Source organism: Ochotona curzoniae, unplaced genomic scaffold (genome assembly GCF_017591425.1).
Source record: "Ochotona curzoniae isolate NIBS_2020 unplaced genomic scaffold, NIBS_Ocur_1.0 contig_1014, whole genome shotgun sequence".
In the NCBI taxonomy this organism is placed as follows: Eukaryota; Metazoa; Chordata; class Mammalia; order Lagomorpha; family Ochotonidae; genus Ochotona; species Ochotona curzoniae.
Genome location: NW_024464920.1, coordinates 46,566,450 through 46,586,538, shown reverse-complemented (window position 1 = coordinate 46,586,538; position 20,089 = coordinate 46,566,450). Strand labels below are relative to the sequence as shown.

The following is a 20,089-nucleotide window of genomic DNA, read 5'->3' as shown; positions in this document are numbered from 1 at the left end:
GTCCAGGGCCCCTGATGATGGAGGAATCCCAGGAGGGTCCAAGATCACGGCTGGGCCCAGTATGGTGGCCTAGTGGCTAAAGTTCTTGCCTTGAACGCACTGGGATCCTATATGGGTACCGGTTCTAATCTTGGCAGCACCGCGTCTCATCCAGCTTCCTGCTTGTGGTCTGGGAAAGCAGTTGAGGATGGCCCAAAGCCTTGGGACTTTGCACCCACATGGGAGACCCGGAAGAGCTCCTGGCTCCTGGCTTCAGATCCTTCAGATCTGCACATCACGGGCCGTTGCAGCCACTTGGGGAGTGAGTCATTGGATGGAAGATTTTCCTTTCTGTCTCTCCTCTCTATATATCTGACTTTGCAATATAAATAAGTCTTAAAAAAGAAAAAAAGATCATGGCTAAGGCCAGAGTGGGAGAGCTGCCAGGCCAGATGCCCCCTCCCCTCTCTTTTTTTCCATGAGGGGACCCCCAGAAAGGGATTCCAGAAAGAAGGCAGAGGATGGGGTAATACTTATTAGAAAGTCAGAATTACAGAGAGCGAGACAGAGAGGTCTACCCATGGATTTGTTCCCCCACATGGCCACAGTGGGCAGGACTGGGCTGAGCTGGAGTCTGGAAGCCAGGAACACCATGCTCCATCTAAATCCCCCATGTGGATGACAGGGGTGCAAACACTTGACCGCCCTCTGTTGCTTTTCCCAGGCACACTAGCAGGGAGCTGGAATGGAAGTTGAGCAGCTAGGACTTGAACCTGCATCCATATGGGATGCAAGCGGTAGCTTTTACCTGCTGTGTCACAGTGTCAGTCCCTAGACCTGGCTCCTTAAAGCGTCAAGCTGGAGTTTGGAACATATGGGACTTGGTTTCCCTGTCTCTGCCATGGTGCACGGAAACCAACTACCTAGTGCAGTGTTAGGAGCCTGTAAATCCCCAGGCCAGCAGCTTATGGCTGGCGTCACCCCTCCTGCTCCTCCCACAGTCCCTGGGTGTCTATCCCAAGGGCCTACCTTATTCTGGCCCACACTGGGTCCATCCAGTTCCCCAGCTGCTCCAAACATCCTTGTAGGCCCGACTTGGCACCCGTGGTTTGTCCCGGCTGATTTTGGGATCTGCTCCAGGATCCAAGCCCTGGAGGCCCTGGGACTGTAGCAGCAGCTGTCAGCAAGTGACTGGAGCCCCATGACAGGACCCCCACTCTCACTCCACTGCTGGCTCTACACTCCCCTGCAGCCAGACTTAGGCATCCTGGGAGGGAGAGGCGTCCAGCTCTTCTGGTCCGACCTGGGTGGGGCAGCTGCAGCTGTTGGCTGGAGGCTGGGAACAGGCGAGGGCCTTGCTCTGTCCCACTGGCTGTTACATCACACAAACCTGCAAGTCTGGAAGATGGGATTTCCGGGCGGTTCTCTCTAGGCTGTAATCTGATACTTGAGAGTTCAGAAGTTGCTGGCAGGGATTGTTGGGGGCCTGGCTGCTGAGGACTGCGGAAACAGAAGCCAAGTGGGGGGATAGTTTTCTCCATCCATGGGTGCCCCTGGCTGGGTTAGGTCTCGGCAGGATCATGGTGAATTCCCAGGGCCCTGGTCTGTGAAGGCACACCTCTGTGGACATCCATGTGCAACCCCAAGGATGACTAGAACAGGGCTGACAGGTATGAACCGAAGCAGCTGGCAGGGTCAGTCTCTCATTAGCTGGATAATCCTGGACAAAACAGTTGGTTTCTCTGAAGCCCAGGATATCCTGGGTAAAATGCAAACACAGCAGTGGTAGCAGCTAATTCATGGGTTTCTGCGAGGGCTGGATGAAAGCGTATAGAAAAGAATCTGGCAGGAGGTAGCTGTGTGGTCTAGCAGGTAGAGCCACATTCTATGTTACCAGTATCCTGTTTGAGTACTGGTTTGAGTTCCAGCTGCTCTATTTTCCATCCAGCTGCCTGTGAATGAGCCTGGGGAAGTACAGGATGGCCCAAGTGCTCCATTGCCCCCAGCCACATGGATGAAGCTGCTGGTTTCAACCTGGCCCAGCCAGGACACTTGTAGAGTGAACCAGTAGGTCAAAGATCTCTCTGTAACTGCCCGGCAGTGTTTGGCACTGTTGTTCAGCACGCCCCATCAGGAACCCCAGCTCCTACCTCTGAGATCTCCTTGTGTGTCTAGCTGCCGTGGGACCATGCAACTCGCAGTCACGGGCCTTAATAGACCCTTCAGTGAGACCCCCTCATGGCTCCATTTCTTTGAGGGATCCAGAGAACGAGCGAACGAGCTCTGTCATCTGTCTCTCTCCAGATGCCCACAACGGCTGGGGCAGGTAGAAGTGGGGGTGGGGGTGCAGTCTAGGTTTTGTTGGGGTAGGAATGCTACTTGAGCCATTACTGCTGCCTAAGGTCTGCACTAGCAGGAAGCCGGATCTGGGATTCAAAGTCAGGCACATGGGAGGGGGGACACCTGCCAGCGTCCTAACCACTACGCCACACATCGGCTAGTCTTGTTCCTGTGTTACAAGCAAACAGACTGGGGCTCCTGCCTACAGTTCTCTGGTTGGCAGGGCGGCAAAGCGGTAAACTCAGAAAGCCCACAGCTTGTCTCCTATGGAGTTGGCCCCCGCTGCCCTTCACCTCTGTGGTGGCTGTGCCCTTCACCCAGCAGCCCCAGGGCTGTCTGGGACAAACCTGGGAAGTGCCTGCTGGTAAAGACTGAGCAGGATGTGGCCATGTGGCCAGTGGCTGGGTGCCAAGGCAGTGGTAGCGAAAACATCTTGTTTTAGACTTGGTGACAAATGACTTGCCTGTGGCCAGAGCGGTGCTGTCCTCTGAGTGGAGCCCTCTACCCTGGGGTGCTAGGTGCATGAGCTGCACCAAGAACTGCCTTACACTCCCTGAGCCATGGGGACTTTCCAGGGAGCCTTGGGACGCGATGGGTAGCCCTGAAGGCAGCTGGCTGGGCTGACAGAGCAGGGGTGCTGCGGGGCTGCAGGGGCAGTGTGCTAGCCGGGGGGAGGACACCTGCTCTTGGGATCTCATATCACAACTGCCAAGCCTCAGCATTCTGTTTTCACTGCTCCTGGGTGGAGAAAGGCTGCAGGCCGCACCCCAGAGTCAACATTCTGGGTCCACATTGTTGGTCCTGTGCCCTGCTAGAGAGGTGGGTAGGGGACCCCAAGTGACCAGGTGGGGATGTCCCCCAGCCCCAGGCTGGCAGGGTGCCCCTCCAGCTCTCTCAGCAGCTGGGAGCCCTCAGCTGGTTGCTGAGACAAAAAAACGAATTGCTGCTGGGGCCAGGCCACCTGCAGGTGCAAGTTCTGGTGCCTTTGGTGCTGCAAGGATGGCTCCCTGCAGTGGACACCCCGACCCAGGTCCTGAGCGCTGCACAGCTCTGGGCACCATCTGACCAGCCACGTGGCACAGCAAGCCAGGCACTCCACACTCCAGCCTGTGGGTTCTGCCCGTCCTCATCCTTTCTAGGGCCAGTGGGAACTGGGTCCCCAGGTGTATGTCACAGGCATGGTGACTTTGTTTCCAGAACCTTTTAACCAGGTCCTGCCTGGAAGGCATCATGAATGTCCAGACAAGTTCTGCAAGGGGTGGGAGGCCAAGTGAACAGGAACAGGGCCACCAGCTGGGAGGCCAGGGGTGCTGTGGAAAGGGTGACCCCAAAGGTGTCTGAAAGGCGTCCACAGGCACTGCCACTGCTGCTGGTCCCTGGCGCTGGCAGAGCTCCCCCACCCCAGATTTCTGGTGTCTACGGGGGTGTTTGTTCATGAACAGAGGAGCACACAGGCAGGGGTAGGCAGCTGGCCGCCCTCCAGATCAGTGCAGAGAAGCCCAGCCACCCAGCTGTGATTGGGAAACAGATGAGACAAAGTGAAAGCGGTTCAAGTGTGGGACTTCCCGAAGCTCTAGGATCCTTTCCTGCGGGACAGCCTGCCAGTGCTGGCTTCCCTCTCCACATGTCCTCGCCCCTGGCCTGGCTCGGCCCACAGTAGGCTCACCTAGGGGCCTGTGAGCCATGGCCTGACCTGTTCTCTGCAGTGCCTGCAGCTGCTGTGGGCCCTGCTTCCTGGGCCTCGGAAGAGCGAGCAGCTGGGCTGTGGGGCCCCGGGGGCGGTGCAGCCTTGCTTGCTGTGAGAACTGGGGCCAGCAGGAGGAAGCTATGAGGAGCCAGAGGCTGGGGCCTCCCCCAGGGCAGCCCTGGCTGCTGCTGGGATGGGGCTCAGGCTGCTGCAGCTCAGGGTACTCCGGAGACCCCTGAGCAGGGCCCTTGTTGGGTGGAGAGTGGGGACTCCACCGGCTAGAGTCTGCATAGCCAGAGAGGTCCCTGGGTTCCCTCCACCTCTGCTCCCTCCTTTCTTCTGCCACCTTGTAAGGGCTGTGAGAGCAGCTGGTCCAGGAAAAAGGATGTTTTATTTTCATAAATATTCCTGCTCTCACTCACACATGGACCCCACTTCTGACCACCCATAGGTGGACGGCTGGCCGTGGGACACCCACAGGAGACCCCAGCAGGGGCCCAGGACTGAAGGAGACACGCCAAGGCCCCACAGCCCCTGGCTGGGGTTCTGGTGTCACCCTTGGACCCCCTCCACAGCCTCTCAGGAGGCTTGAGAGCAGAGGGAGGCCTTCCGGGAAGAGGGGGCCTGGGTGGTGCTCCCCTTATTTCCCCCCCAAGGCTGCAGATATAGGGCCATTTGGAAAGAAACGCAGAGTCAAATCACACACCAGAGTGCAAATAGCTGGGGGTGCAGGGTCACCCCCTCATTCACTGGGTTCCTGTGGCAGAGGCGAGGGCGGTCCCTAGCTCCATCAAGGCTCCCCGGTTATGGCTGGGCCTTCCCATAAGGCATACGAGACGGGTGGGGAGGACCCACCGCAGGCAGCGGGGCAGGGCTGCCTCAGGCCCGGTCCTTCCCCTACAGCTCCACACTTCTCCCCACTACCTTCTCCCCACTGACTGAAGGTCCTCTGGGGCCCTGGGGCCTCTCCCTGGCCAGGCTCCCACTACTGACAGGGGGCGGAGGAGGCCAACAGTGCAAGCACGGGCCCAGCCTCCTGCTGGGTTTGGCTTAGCCTGGGAGGAGGCAAAGTGGGAGCCATAGGGGTTTGGGGAGAAGCACCAGGCGCAGGGAGAAGGAGTGTGGCCTCCCACCCAGGCTGGACGGTGGCCAGGCCCCTGCCCCTCCTCGCCCCAGCCCCTCTCTGTTCTAGAGGCTCCCCCAGGTGTCGGGTGGGGGGAACTGGTCGACATCCCCCATCTCGTTGTAGGTCTGCTCGCCCATAGTGAAGATGAGCTTGTAGCGCAGGCGAACCTTCTCCTACAGCAGACATGAGGGAGCAGGAGGGTTACAGAGAGTGCCGCTGTCCCCCTGCCCCCCAAAGCGTGGCCTTGGCCAGACAGGGCCCTTAGCCTCACCTTCTGAGGGTTGGCGAGGAGCAGGACCTGGGTGATGGCTGAGGGGTGGACGATGGGGTTGAAGGCAGGCAGCTCCGTGCCCGAGGGTGGCTGCAGCTTCACTTTCATGACCTGGAGATAATGGGGTGAGCTGGCCCTGCTCCCCGCTTCTCCACCCTCATGGAGCAGAGGTGTGGGAACTCTCTCCTTGGTCTTTCGTCAGCCTCCTCCCCCCACCAGGCTGCCCCGCCATGTCACCTTGGGGACAGCTGACTGAAAGACAATGTTGCGGATGGGCTGGGGGGCGGTGCTTAGCATGGAGACCACCACCACGAGCAGGTCGGAGCGCCCGGGAAGTGGGTCGCGGGCGAAGTGAAAGAGGACACGGAAGCCATGCTGGTCATACACGGTCACGGGCAGGATGCTGCCTGTGGGGGTTACTGGTAAGCACTTGGGCACAGCCACTCCCGGGGGCTTCTGCTTCACCAGGGCATAGGGCAGGATGCTGGCAGCCCGAGTGAGGCACAAGAATTGTGGGGGGGTTCGCAGCAAACTCCCAGATCCAGACCACACTGAGGCCGCTGGTCTTCCCCACCCTGATGGGGGCCTGCCATGTCTGGTTCCATCACCCTGGGGAGCCCCAGGCCTGTCTGCGTTCCAGCCCCCACCTTTCTGGGGAGGGTTCTGCGCCTGCACAGTAAGCCTGGGGCTCCTGGCAGTTCCTTCTGCCAGCATTCGGGGTGCCAACGGGAAGAACTGGCCCGTGAGGGGTGGGGCTGCTCCCACTCCCCACTGGGGTATCCCCCAACCACAGAGCCCTGCTTACTGGGTTTGATGGACTCCAGGGGCACAGTGATGTTGGCCAGAGAGAGCTCAGGGGGTGTGGGCTGCTGTGAGGGTGCAGGGGGCTCCGGGGATGTGGTGGGGAGCAGGCTGGCAGCCCCCAAGCTGGGCGAGCTGCCACTGTTCTTGGTCTGCAGGTCCCGAAGTGTGAGCCGGGGCGCTGGCTGCTGCTTCTCCCTTCATGGGGGACAGCGTGTCACTCAGCAATCCCCTGTGGTGGCTGCGGGGTGGGGAGCTCAGGGAAGGCTGGGCTTCCAGCTCTGTCCTTGGCTTGGGTTCACCTCACTGGATTGGGGTGAGGGAGGTGGTGGTGGTAGTTCAATTCCCACCCACACCCTCGCCCCCCGCCACTCCTGGCCTGCAGGGTCTTTCCCCTAGGAAGGCCTGGAGTCAGCTCTGTCTGGCCAGCACTGGGCCACCTGGAGACACAAGCCTGTCCTTGCAGCTCACACAAGCGGTGCTCTGGTGCCCACTGCTTCCAGGAACAGGCCAGCCTGAGCTGCCTCTGCTGGATCCAGCCCTGGAGAAGTGGCTGTGGCCAGGTGCCTGCCAAGCTGGGCACTCACCACCGCACTTGCTGTGACTCTGGGGGCAGCGACTGCTGCAGGAGGGTCTTCCCCAAGAGGTCCAGGTCGTCTAGGCCACTGCTGCTTGGTGGCGGTGGGGGCAGCAGGGCTGTCTGTGCCACTACAGGCCGGCTGTTGGTGCTGGCAGCCTGTGCCTGAGTGGGGGTGGGGTGTTCAGCGCTTTCAGAGGACTGTGGGCAAAGAAGACAGGCAGTGCAGCTGCATGAGGAGATGCTGGGGCACCTGGCACTGCCCAAGGCTGGTACCTGAAGGGGCACCTTAGGGACAGGAGGGGAAGCCTTCATCGCAGTCCCACAGTAGTCCCAAGGGAGACACGAGGCCAAGCCACAGGCATGCAATAGCTGCAGGTGTGGGGAGAGGCCCAAGCCTCAGGGCTAGCCCTCCCACCCTCCACGGGGAGAGCATCTGTCCCCTTACTGTCCCTCTTTCCTGCTGCCCTGACTATGGAAGCAGAAGTGGGACAGGTCGGAGTTCCTACCTGGAAGCTGTTCCACCCAGCCCCCTCCAAACTGGGGCCTGCAGGGGGTGTGGGGTCACTCAGGCCTGTGGGCAGGAGAAGCAGGCCATAGGTAAAGGAGCAGGACTGACTGCATGTGGGGGGAACAGGGGGATGCGATGTGGGAGTCTAGCTCCTCCCCCTCCCTTAGAGGCCTGGCTTGGAAGTGCGCAGCCCACACATTCTTCCGGACAGAACAGGAAGAGAGAGACCCCACTGGAGGCCCACACACGCTTCCTCTCTGCACCAGCCATAGAAGTCAGGACTTTGCTGGGATTTGGGGCTGACGGAGGGGAGCAGGGCTCAGCAGGTACCTGCCCACAGCCCAATCCAGGGGCTCCCTCTGAGCGGCCCTGGGCAGCACTGAGGGCAAGCGGCTGGTGCCAAGGAGTGCCGCAGAGGTTCACCAGCAGGGGACAGTGGCCACCCACCCCAGGTCTGATCTAATCTTCCCACTCCTAGCAAAGCCCCACTAGCCCAGGTTTCAACTGCAGTGTTAGGGGACTGGCCAGGGCTCCAGGCAGCCGTGACCACGGGGTCACTTCCTATACATGTCTGAGACCTCAGACACCACAGCAGTGACGTACATGGCTCCCTCCACCCTTCCTTGCTGTATGCTGGGTCTCGAACTTTCCATAGCCTTCACAGCTGGGTGTGGGGTCCTCAGCTTGTGCTCTTTTGTAGGCTGAGCAGGTGCAAGGCTCAGAGGAGGGAGGCACCTGCCCAAGGTCAGACAGCATGGCTCAGCCACCTCACTGTGTGACCTGGGGCTGCTGCTGGCCACTCTGCCTCATCTAGGAGGTGGACCAGAGCAGCTCCTTCCCCCAGTGGGGGCACACTGTCCTGGACGCAGCCACCCCTGTCCACCTGTCCTCACCCTTGCTGCTGCAGACCAGGGCTGTTCTACTGCAGCCCCGGCCCTTCTGCTCCTGCTGCCATACTCTCCGCCTCTCAGAGGAAACCAGAAGGAAGCTGGGGGCCCAGGGCTCTGTTGAACCACGGTGTGTGTGGGGGGGTGGGGGCACAGGAAACACAAAGCACAGCTCGCTGCTCGTGCAGGAGAGGCTCTGCTGTGGCCTGTGCCAGGGGCTGGCAGGTGCACCAGTCTCCATGCCCTCCAGGCCAGAGCTTTCCTCCTGTGTGACTGCCGGTGAACATGCAGGACTGGGTAACCCCACACTGGCAGCTGGGGCAGGTGCTGCTCCCAGGCCCGTCGCACTGTCCTCCCTGCGCCCTTGCTCTCAGCTTTGGCTGGTGGACAGTGAGGCTCAGGGCATGCAGGCCACCAGCTGTTGGCAGCCTCAATTGCCTCATCAGCAACTTGGGGGCAAAACGGCACCTGCCTCCCTGGCAGAGCAAGCAAGTAAGCAGCAGGCCTGCATGTTCCACTTGGGCCTAGGGCACACAGGGTGATCCCAGCTGTGCTCTGAAGCCCAGGAAGAAGCCCAGGGAGAGGTTCAGGGAGTGCCTGGTGCTGCCTGCGTGGCTCCAGGAGCTGCAGTGGGTACAGAAACTGTCCAGCCTCTGCACCACAGCTCCTGGCTGGACCCTCAACTGCACCATCTGGTGAACCAGGCCTTGGGCCACCCCAAGACTCCACAGACTCACCCCAAGGGGCCCAGGGCCAGGTTCCCATGGCCCTGCCACAGCTTAGCCTGCCATTCCTGACCCGGCCCTTCCTTACCCAGGGACATGAGCTCGTCGTCAAGCAGGGAGACAGAGGTGCTGAGTGACTCGGGGCTGGCCTGTCCGCCAGGGCAGGAGGGCACAGCTGGGTGCGTGGTGCCGGTGGGAAGATCGAGGCCCGAGAGGTCCAGCAGGGCTGAAGTGCTCCCTGGATGGGCAAGGAAGCTCCAGCAAGTCCCAGGCGCAGGACATTGGGGCTTGTAGCCCACGCGGACACAGGAAGCAAGGCCCCCACCCCTGTTCTCCCGCTCTGCCTGGCTGAGCTCTCTCTCTGGCAAGCAGACACACACACACACACACACGCGAAGACATACAGTCACACGTGGTCACAGACCAGACACAGACATGCACACACAGAGCACGGTGCCCTCCCCATGCCACTGCCTCCTCCTCACCTGGAACGGCGCTGGCTGTGGTGTCCCCATTGACCTCCTCGCCCCGCACCAGTTGCTTGTACAGGTTGATCACCTGTGTCAGGTTGTCATTGGCCTGAAGGATCTCAGCTACAAGAGGCGGGAGGGAGAGGCCAGCTGAGAGCCTGTGGAGCAGCCCACACGCAGCCAGCCTGCATGGAAGGCAAGGGGTGGGACACCCACTCTGTCCACTGGGCCCATTCCTGCGTCCACCTCGCCCTGGTCAGCCTGCTGCGTGCCTTGGATCTGGAACTTGCTTCTCCTTCCCTCGCTGCCATGTGTCCTTGCACAGAAGGCACCTGAGAGAGTCTCCCCTATGCCCACTCCATGCTGCCTCGCATCTCCCTTGTTCCTCTCCAGGCCACTGACTGTTGCTGTCACCGCCCACACGTATTGGGTGAGGCACTGCCTCTTGCACTAGGTGACAAGCTCCCACAGGAGGTCTCTGTCCACTGTACTCAATGCCACATCCCTGTGGTGGCCATTCCTTTCCAGTGACCTCTAGTGGAGGGGTGACGATGCCTGTGCTCACACACCTGTCCCAGGAGCCTGGGCAGGAGCTGCCAGCTTACCTAGGTCCACCCTGGCTCTGTCACTTCCCACTGAGCCCCAGGAGTGCTGGACAAGGGCCCCCACTTGTGGGCTCTCTCAGCTGTGGGTACCCTGCTCCCTGCTTCCTCCAGGAGTCCCTAGGTTAGTGGTGGAGCATGGTGCCCTCTGGTGGAGATTCCTTCTCATTGCAGGCCATCAGCAGGACTTGCGGAGGGATCTATCAGGCTGGGCAGGGCCCTGGCTCACCTAATGCCTCGTCATTGTCCTCTGTGTCGCTGGCCAGTCGGAAAAGTGTAGGCCGCATGCGCTCGCACCGCTGGTAAAGTTCCTGGGGACAGCAGGGTGGGTGGGTGAGGGTCGGTGGGGGGCTCTGGGGTGGGCTGGGGAGAGGGATGAGGCAATGCACCTTCATGAGGTCTTCGCTGCTGCCGGAGGCGCCGCCCTGACTGTGGTTCATCACCATCTCTGTGAGCAGCTTCACGTTGTTGTTCACCTCCTCGATGGCGTTGACCCGCTTCGAGATCTTCTCCATCCGTTTCTGGTCCTGGGGAAGCAGTAGCCCTGGCCTGAGCGAGCTAGCATGGCAGTGGGGAGCCAGAGAACGCGGCCCTGCATCCACCTTCAGGGAGGCTGCTGGGAAGGGAAACTCTGGGGTGGAGGCCATGTGTCCCCTGCCGTGTTTGGGACAGGCCCCCTCCCTCAGAGCCCCCTGTCACCACTGCAGTCCTCTCCTCTCTCTCCTGCCAGGAGGCCTCAGCAGGAGCCCAGCACAACACGCTGGGCACAACTGCATCTCCAGGGCTCTCGCCAGGTGCTCAGGCACTCCGCCCCGTCTGGGCAGGAGGCAGCAACAGAATCACAGTCTCCGGACCACAGAGGCTGGCCAGGGTTAGTGGGACTAAGGGGCCAAGCAGGCAGTGTGGCCTCCCAGACAACCTCAGCTGCCTGCCCTATGGGCCTCTTCCCAGCGGTGGTGAATAAAGGATCCAAGCTCAGCCCTGGGCCACCCTGTGCATACACAGGACCTGTTCCAGGAAGAACAAGCAGCCAGGGCTGGGGCGCGCTTTGCAGCAGCTGCCACTAGCAGTGACCCAGGCAGGTCACAAGCTGCCGATCTAGGGCCACTGACTGGGGGCAAGGTGGGCACCCTGGACTCCGCTGCTGCAGTCCTGGCCTTGCTGGCTGCCCTCCATGGGGTCTGCTTCATTGTTCTCCCCAGACATTGGGGACAGTAAGCTGACATGTGGCTTTTTTCTCAGCTCTGCTGTGGGCTACATGTCTACAAGCTTTTGCATGCCTTATATCCCTACTAATAGAAGTGTTAGCAGGCACGCACACCCTGCATTTACCCACACACCAAACACTCCCTATTTTCTTGGGGCCAGCACCACGGGGCCAGTGTATGACACACCCCAACCCCACTTCCCAGCTGTTCCACTTCAGATCCAGCTCCCTTCAAATTCACTTGGGAAAGCAGCAGCACGTAGCCCAAGTGCCTGGTTTCCTACGCACATGTAGGACACAGGCTCTACGCTGTGTGTGGATGGAGCATTGGGCTCCTGGCTTCTGCCCAACACTGGCTCAGCTGTTGTGGCCATCTGGGGAGTGAACCAGCAAATGGAAGATCCTTCTCTGTCTCTCCCCATTAATTCTGCCTTTTTAAAAACTCTATTTTGTTTTAATGTGAAAGGCATATTTATACAGAAAGGAAGAGGAACAAATAGACAGGTCTTCCAACCACTGGTTTACTCTCCAAATGGTCGTAATAGCCATAGCTGAGCTGATCTGAGGCCAGGAGCCAGGAGCTTCTTCTGGGTTTCCCATGCAGGCACAGGGTCCCAGAGCCATCCTCTGGGAAAGCTCCAGCTTTCCCAGGCCACAAGCAGGGATCTGGATGGGAAATGGAGCAGCAGAGTCATGAACTGGTGCCTATATAGGATGCTGGCGCCATAGGACTCTCCTGCATGATGGTGCCGGCCCCTCAAATCTTAAAAAACAAAAAACCAAAACAAAATACACCACACAACCAACCACTTTTTCTTGTCTGTGCACATATACACATGTATCTAAGCACCTTTAACTACATGGAGGCCTCCTCTACTTCTCAAGCTCCAGGTAGCTGGTCAGGCTGGCACAGGCTCACTGTGACCATGACTTCCATGGCAGCCCCGAGCGTGGGGACTTGCTGGGCGGGTCTGGGCTCCCTGGGCAGGCACACACACAGCTCTACGCAGAGTCCAGGACAGCACCCCAGCCCCCTGTCCCACACTCACCTCCTGCACCATTTCCTTGATGAGCTTATTGGCTGCACGCAGGTCCTCGGGGTGCGAGCTCTTCAGCAGGCGGGCCAGCATCTGGGGAAACAGGGGGTACAGTGAGTGGGCTATGTGCCCACGGGGGCACCTTCCGCTCCCCATCCAGGCTCTCTAGGAAATGCACACATCTGCTGACTCCAGAGAGGAGGCCTGGCGACATACAGTGCCCTCCACTGAGGGCCTGGCTGGAGGCTCCATGGCGAGGAATCCCGGGGAACTGGGCCTGCCCAGGCTTAAACCTCCTTCCTCCCTCCTGCAAGGGAGAGGCCGCAACATACTCATGAGATTCTTAACAAGTGGCAGAGACATAAAGACATGGGCTCCTGGTCAACCTGGGCCATACCCCCAAACCGCACTGGGACACTCAGTCCTCCCGGCAGGGACATTGGGTGCAGCAGCCCGTGCTGTACACAGCACCTGGCGCCCGCCATGAGGCTCCTTCTCTGGGCCCTCACCTTGGATTTCTCCTCGTCTTCAAAGATGACATTCTTGGGCCGTGGCGGAGGGAGGGAAAAGAGGGCGTCTTCAGGAAGCTTGGGGTCCGCCCTCACGATCCCTGGGGTGCACATCGCCGGGGGTGTCAGCAGGGCCCAGGGCTGGGGCTGGGGTTGCGGTAGAGGGGAAGGGACAGGAGGGAGAGCAGGCTTTCCCCAGCATGCAAGCACTGGTCCTGGACTGGTGGGGCCAGGCATCCACATTCAGCTCACCCATGGCAGCTGCTTTCTACAGGAACACTGACTTGAACCCCCGTTTGCTGTCCACCCACAGAAAACCCCCTGGGCAAAAGTGCCAGAGCAATGAGAGGGCAGAGCACGACCCAGAAGCCTGAGGCTGCGGGAGCCCAGGCCAGGCTAAGCTGCAGGGGCCAGGCACCCGTGGGCCTCACCCTGCTTCTTCAACATCTGGTAGGCCTCGGCGATCTTCACCTCCTCGGGCAGGCCAACTGTCCAGCTGTACAGCAGCTCCAGGATCTTGCTCTTGACCTTCTCTGATGTCCGGGAGCCCAGGTACTGCAGGGGCACAGGGTGGGAGAGGCTGTGATGCCGCCCTGGCCCAGGACTGGGGGACAAACAGGTGTGGCCCTGCCAAGGCAGCTGCAGGTAGGACTGGAAATTCAACAAATCCATAGAAGGCAGATTTCTCAGCAGGTCATTCTCCTGTGGCCCGTGGGTGACATCAATGCCGAAACCTGGCTGCCTGCCTGAGGGGTGTCCACAGCCTCACTGAGCACCCGGCACAGACCAACACCCACCTCTGAACTCTGCTTCTTGCTAGCTGGGTGCACCCTGCAACACGGTCTCCTCACCTGCTAAGGGGCTGCGAGGTAAGGATACAGAGCGGGTAGAAGGAAGGGCCAGCTCCCGGACAACCCAGCCTGAAACCTCAGGGGAGCAGTGGAGGCTTCCAGGCTAGAGGGACACGTGTGGGCCCAGTCACACCTGCTGGCATCAACAGGGCAGGGCTGGCGGCTCTCCCAGCAGAGGACCCCTCTGGGTTGCACAGCGGCTCAGGTGAGAGGATGGGGCTGAGCAAGTAAAAACAAGGCCATGGGTGCTCCCTCAAGAGCACCGCACCCCGACACGGCCCACGGGAGAACTCCGCAGGCTCCATCACTTGTGACGGCCTTGAAGGCCACCCCTGTGTGGCAGGGTCAAGGGCACCTGCCAGAGAGCAGGTATGGGGCTTCACAACCCCAGCTGTGGGGAGCAGCCTCCAGGCCTGCGCACTGTGCTGGGGGTGCCGTGGTTCCAGGTGTTGGGCCAGCCTGCACTAGTGTGTGCAGTAGGTGAACAGGGTGGAGGGCATGCGGGGGCGGCACCCACCTTGGGTGACACGACCTTGATGAGCTCGTTGAGGAAACGGAACTTGCCCACCTCGTCATGGAAGCGCTTGCCACAGCTTTTCATGCACGTCTCCAGCACCTGCGCAGGGGCGGGTGTGAGGGGCAGCAGGGGGAGTGACCGGGAGGCTGGTGACATCTCGAGGCTCACGGGGACCCCAAGGGGTTGCTCCTGAGGACCCCGTGTGGCAGTTCCTCACCATTTTTCTTTCCTTCTTTGGAAACTGAAGTCAGCATGGTGGACCCTGGCCTTATTCTAACCTGTGAAGTCTGTGTCCTTGTGGTCGAAGACCCCTAACGTGCTCCAGTGACCATCTAATTGTCACGGGAAAAACTGTGTCCTCTGGCACTAGCTCCAGTGGTGGGTGGGCGGGGCTGGCATGGCCTTCTTCTGCTACTTCACACTAGCTCAGCCCCCAGCACAAAAGGGGGCTGGCTGGGCTAGGGCGATGGTGTTGGACCCCCATGTCCCATGTCTAACACAAACAGCCTGAGCTGGGCAGCTGCTATCGGGGTACCCTAGCCCGTTCTTTCAGCCACAGGACAGAGCACCACTGGCTGCTGGGCCCCACCCAGAATCATCACACAGCTGGAACACAGAGTACCCCCTTCCACCACCCTGTCTCCTTACCGTCAGGGCCTGCATTGCCTCCCACTCCTGAGGAGACTGGATCTTGTGGGCCAGCAGCCGGGTGGCAAGTGGAGGTCTAAGGAGAGGGACACAGAGCCATCCTTGCCGTGGAGCCTATTGGCTCACTCCCCCACCGCGACCTCGGCCTTCCGCAGCCTCACTGTGGAGATGGCCAGCAGGGACGGGGACAGTGGTGCCACACAGAGCTGCTGACCTGTGAGGCACTCCCACATACTGCCCACCAACCCTCCAGACAGCTGTGGAAGGTGCTATGGTCATTCCCACCATGTGGCATGGAGCCCTGAGGGCCAGAGACACTCAGCAGGGAGTGATGGATGTGTACCCCACCCCATATCCTGACCCTAAGGCACACACACCACCCAGATGGCCCCAGCCAAGGTGGCATGGAGGTCGATCATGCAGCAGGAGTGCCCAGAGTGTCCCCTCCTGACATTCCACTGGAGACTCAGCTCTGGGGTGGCCTATGAACGGGAACAGGGCTCCCTCCCAGAGCATAGGGGCTGCCGCGTCCCCCTCCCTGCATGCAGCTGGGGCCCCCAGGACGACACAGGCCAGCTGATTCCTCTTGGTGAGTCCTTAGGGCCAATGCTGAAGCCCCAGCCCCCTGCCTGGCCTTTGGCACCTGTACAGTGGGCCCAGCATGGCGCCCACAGCTGTTAGCCAGGAGGCCCTCGGTGCCCAGGGCACCTACCCTTCAAAATCCTCGTTGAGCTGCTCGCAGAAGCCGTTGATGCTGGCCCAGTTCAACTCCTTATTGAGGGGGTTTGTGGCCTGGTCTGCAGGGGGACAGGGAGAGGGGATCAGTGTGGCCTGGGGCAGAGGGCCCCACCTCTCAGCTGAGTCCGTGGAAGAGGTTCTCCCCTCCATTTCCTGCTGAGACAGCCAAATGGAGATGTGGACAGACAAGCATGCAGCCACGAGCTCCCCTTACCAGGGACCCATTCAATGAAGCACATGCACCTGGCCTTAAGCTGCTCTGGCCACCTCTAATTCTGCGCCTGAGGGCAGGAACCCCACCACTCTCAGGGTCAAGGGGCCATGGGAAGCTGAGCACCATGGAGGCAGGGTTCAGCCGGGCCTGGGGAAAGGCCCAGAAGGAGTTAACCTGACTGGAGTGCCAGGTACAGTGCACAGGGGCAGGCCCCTGGATCTTTCCATCACTGCTGGGGAATGGCTCAGGTGTCACCTCCCCTAGGCAGTCTTCCCTCACCCTCCCCTCCTGCCCAGGGTAGCCGAGCTGGGCCAATCCTCTTTTCTGTGTCCCACCTCCTCAGCCTTCACCACGGACCAAGCCTGTCACACTGCATCCCGGCCACTGTGTGCATGCCTGAGCCTCCTCTTAGCAAATGCATGCATGAATGAGTGCCAGCTGTGGACAGGCAGGGCAAGGTTTCGGGGAGTCTGGATGACCCAGGGATGGGTGGCACGCAGGACGGGACCCCTGTGAGCAAGGCCAACGGGGCACTTCAATGACAACCTGGGTCACCTGACCTCTCTGAACCTCCACCATCCCCAAAGCTGTAGGAAAATTTGGTCAACTCTGGACACCCCACACGTTGACAGGGCCAACAGGGCAGCTACAATGAAGGCTTCCCCCTGCCCAGCCAGCTTTACACAGTCCTGGGCAGCTGGATGGGGAGGGCGTAGGCACAGAAACGGCTGGGGACCGGCATAGGTGGGGCGCCTAGAGCCTGGAGACTTCGGACTTGGTGGCCTTTGCTCAGTTCCTAGGCATCCCATGGACATCCCAGGTGCCCAAGATACAGCAGGGAAGGCGACACAACCCCTGGAGCTGGCCTGGGTATTATGGTGCAAAGTTAAGCTGCAGCTTGGGATGGCTGAGTCTGGGTTCCTCTGCCTCCAATCTGACTTCTTGGGAATGTGACCTGGGACATCTTGAGTGCTTGGGCCCCTCATGTGGGAGACCTGGATGGAACGCTGGGCACCTGGCTTCAGCCTGGTCCAGCCCTGTTACTGCGGGCATTTGGAACCAGCGGTGGACAATCTCTTCCTATGTAACTGCTGCTTTTCAGGTCCAATTAGACAAACTGGAAAGCTCAGAGTCTGGAGGAGTGGGTGGGTCCAGTGCTCGGCAGGGCAGGGAACTAACAGAAGATGCTGGGCACTGCTCTCCAGGCAGCTGAGCCCAGCTGAGCAGACACTGCACCGATGCTTCTTCTCCCTGTCCAGCCCATTAAGCAAAGTTCCAGCTGGCCTCCTTGGGGACTCCGGGGACATGCCCCCACCCCACCTCAGGGCGGCGGTCCACTCTGCCTGCCAGTGTTCCGGTAGAGCTCAAGGCTCCAGAGGGAATGGCGCTGGGTCCTGCCCACTTGACAACTTAGCCAAAGGACCCTACAGCAGCAGGAAGTCCTTACAGCAGTGCCAAAGTCACGTGGCTCTGAGTGTGGCAGGAGAAGCTGATTTGAGAGCTGGCCTGGGAGTCCCAAGCCGGCAGGGAGGAAGTGTCCTCATCACAAGACCCCAGCTCTCTGCCCTGCGCCTGTCGGTGGTGGCACTCACTCAAGGGCCTCGCCCCAGCCTCCAGCCCTCCCACCTCCTCCTGCAGAGCTGGGGGTGGGGGCGCAGAGCAGGCAGGCAGCAGGGGGACCCCTCAGGGACAGAGGTCAGCATCTCACTGTCCACCCTCCCACTCCACGGTGCACTGCCGAGGTGGCAGCCTCCAGCCTCTGTAAGGAAGTCCCAGTTTGGCTGGGGCAAGGAGAGACCAGGCCACAGCTGACAGACCCCAGCCCAGCCCAGGGGCATCTTAATAAGGAAAACTCAGAGGTTTGGTCTGGCCACACAGATGAGAGGCCCCAAGGCCAAGGCCCTGTCCATCCCCTAAGCTGCTCCCAGGACCTGGGCACTTGTGGCCTCCATCACGCTCAACGGCTGCTGAGTGCTACCTCCTGTGCTGGCCACACTTGACTTTGAAACATTCCTGGGGACAGTGTGGTTCTTGGGTTGGAGACCTGTTTATAAAAGGGGCCAGCCATGACCCTAAACCAGTCTGTCCAGGTCCCCAGGGTGCCCTTGTGCAAGAGGCTGAGCTGAGAACAGACCTAGAAGCTTCCATACACATACACAAGTGGGGTCGGATGGGAGGAACCACCTGGGGACAGCGCTGTCCCTGGTCAAGCCATCAGGTCTGCTGGGCAGCGAGCGCAGGTGGAGGGGCTGAGGCCCGGGGAGGAGGCTCAACAGGCACTGGGAGAGCAGCCCGGGGTATTGTAGGTGCATGTGTGGGGTCTGACCGGGCAGTGCTGGGAGCTGGGGGTCGCTTGGGAGCTCTGCTGGACCAGAGCTGAGAGCAGATGAGGACGGACGCCAGCGAGTCACGGGCCCAGAGAAGGGTCGAGGCCGGTCAACCTCCTTCCGGGGCACGCGAGTAACCCCGGCCCACCCACAACCCACCAGGCCCAAGGGAGTTCAGCGCGGAGGCCGAGGCCGGGCCTGGGGGCCCACCGGGGGTCTCGGCTCGGGGTGGGGATCGGCTGGGTGGGCGGCGCCCGCTCGCCCTCCTGCCAGGTCCTCCTCCTCCAGCGCCCCGGGTCGAGGGCGCGGACTCGGGGGGCGCCGCCCCTCCTGGCCTGGGCCGGGGCGGGGCGTGAGGAGGGGGCGCCGCGTACCCCGCCTCCGCCGGGCAGGGGCCCGCCTCGTGCCCCCGGTTCCGGTTCCGGTCCGGACACTCACTGATTCGCGCCTCCAGAGTCTCCGGCTCCATCGCGGGCTCCTCCATCCGCCTCGGGGGCCCCCCAGGCGCGGCACCGCCCCCCGCCCCCCGCAGCTCTCGCGGGACCTCCTCGGCCCCGCCCGCCCGCCCGCCGCCGATTAAAGGGGCAACGTCCGGGACGCGCGTGCGGGGACGCGCGGCGCCACCGAGACGCGCACTCGGCCGCCTAGAGCGTCGCCGCCGGCTCGCCAAGTCCCGCCCCCTCCACCCCCACGCACAGCCACGTCGTGGCGTGGGGGTGGGGCGACCGGCCTCTCTGTCCGTTCCCTGAGCTCAGGCGGGAGAGGAAGCGGAGAGAACCGGGGCTGAGGGGAGCACAATAGAAACCCCGCGGGACGCTCTCAGGGGCGCTGCGTCACCGAGAGGCCTGTGACCCCTTCCGGAAGAACGCTGCGCGGCCATGTTGCCGAAGGGCACTGAAGTCATTTCCGGAGCCCTGCGCGCGTGCTTCCGCTTGGATGCCAAGATGGCAACGTTGCTTAAAAGGGCGACTTACGGCCCCCGGTCGGTCGGGACGCGTATGGCATCTGCGGAGACGAAGACGAAGTCCAAGTCTGTGGACTGTGAACAAGAGACCTTGTTCTGAGCCGTTTGAGGGCACACAAGGGGCGTGGCCGAAAGCCCAGGTGGTGACCTCTGCGATTGGAGGCACCCCCACCCCGAAAGTGGGGTGCCGGCGGCGCGGGGCGACGGGCGGCTGTCCTGAGGCAAGGGAGGGAGGTTGTGCGAGAAAGCAAGCGGGGTTCGGCATACACCTGGTGTGAACGGATCTCCCCGGGGTGGGGTGCAGCACGGGGTTCGACGGGGTTCGGGAGTCAAAAGTGTTTCAGAGCGCTTGCCATTGCGGGGTGAGGGGTCCCGCGTCTCGCAGGTGCAGTGTGCTGGAGGTGCTGGGGATGGACACGAGTCCAGTCCGTGAAGGAACGAGAAGGGTACTGCTAGGGGCAAGCCAGCGAGGTCGGAGCCCCTGTCCTCCCCGCCTCTCCACCTGCTGCCCAGGCCGGCTTGCCTACACCCGCGTTCCTTTGGTGGTCCTCCTGCTTGGGAAGGGGGAGAGGGAATCCCGCCAAGCCGGTTCTGCTTGGGCCCGTGACATCGAGTCACCTTGCAGAGCCGCAGTGACCTCATTTGGATAGGGTTCCCCCCCAACACACACAAACTCAACATTCTTGGTATGGGAATGCTTTTCTAAATTATCTCCACAGGCCTTTAAAATTACACAGGAAAGTGGTCTGGGTGTTTATTGCATTTCTCAAAGATGCAACCAAATATGTACTTTTTGCGGGTCTCTTTGGTGAAATAAAGGTAAGCTGTGTTTCGGCATTAATCTAGGGACATAGCCACACTGTTGGAGTCGAGTCCCCTTTGTAGTGTCAGGCAACATGGATGTGTCCTGGGTGCAATTTTTTTTTAAGATTTATTTACGGTGTTGACAGGCAGAGTTCCACACACATGCACACAGATTCTCCATTTGCTGGTTCACTTCCCAAATGGCTGCAACAGCCAGGGTTGGGCCAGGCTGAAGCCAGAAACTTCTTCCAGATTTTTCCCCCAGGTGCAGAGGACCAAGAACTTGAGTCGTTTTCT

The 20,089-nt window shown here is 60.8% G+C and overlaps 1 protein-coding gene across 3 annotated transcripts; it reads right to left on the bottom strand.

The window, feature by feature from the left end:
- Nucleotides 1–4,378: 4,378 nt before the first annotated feature.
- GGA1 (golgi associated, gamma adaptin ear containing, ARF binding protein 1) lies at nt 4,379–18,880 on the bottom strand. 3 transcript variants are annotated; one of them, XM_040985801.1, is made up of 17 exons: nt 18,463–18,880; nt 15,458–15,542; nt 14,746–14,821; nt 14,098–14,196; nt 13,161–13,284; nt 12,730–12,830; nt 12,233–12,313; nt 10,366–10,503; nt 10,206–10,287; nt 9,390–9,497; nt 8,993–9,142; nt 7,291–7,355; nt 6,800–6,982; nt 6,209–6,398; nt 5,641–5,810; nt 5,404–5,514; nt 4,379–5,305 (listed from the first exon to the last, which is right to left on the bottom strand). In XM_040985801.1, exons 1-17 carry the CDS (start codon nt 18,506–18,508, stop codon nt 5,195–5,197), a joined length of 1,920 nt encoding a protein of 639 aa, XP_040841735.1. In that variant the 5' UTR covers nt 18,509–18,880; the 3' UTR covers nt 4,379–5,194. The 3 variants fall into 3 exon arrangements, with proteins under 3 accessions (XP_040841735.1, XP_040841733.1, XP_040841736.1); XM_040985799.1 differs by having other exon boundaries at nt 6,209–6,402; nt 6,792–6,982; nt 18,463–18,877; XM_040985802.1 differs by lacking the exons at nt 8,993–9,142; nt 9,390–9,497 and having other exon boundaries at nt 6,209–6,402; nt 6,792–6,982; nt 18,463–18,879.
- Between the last annotated feature and the right edge of the window lie 1,209 nt (nt 18,881–20,089).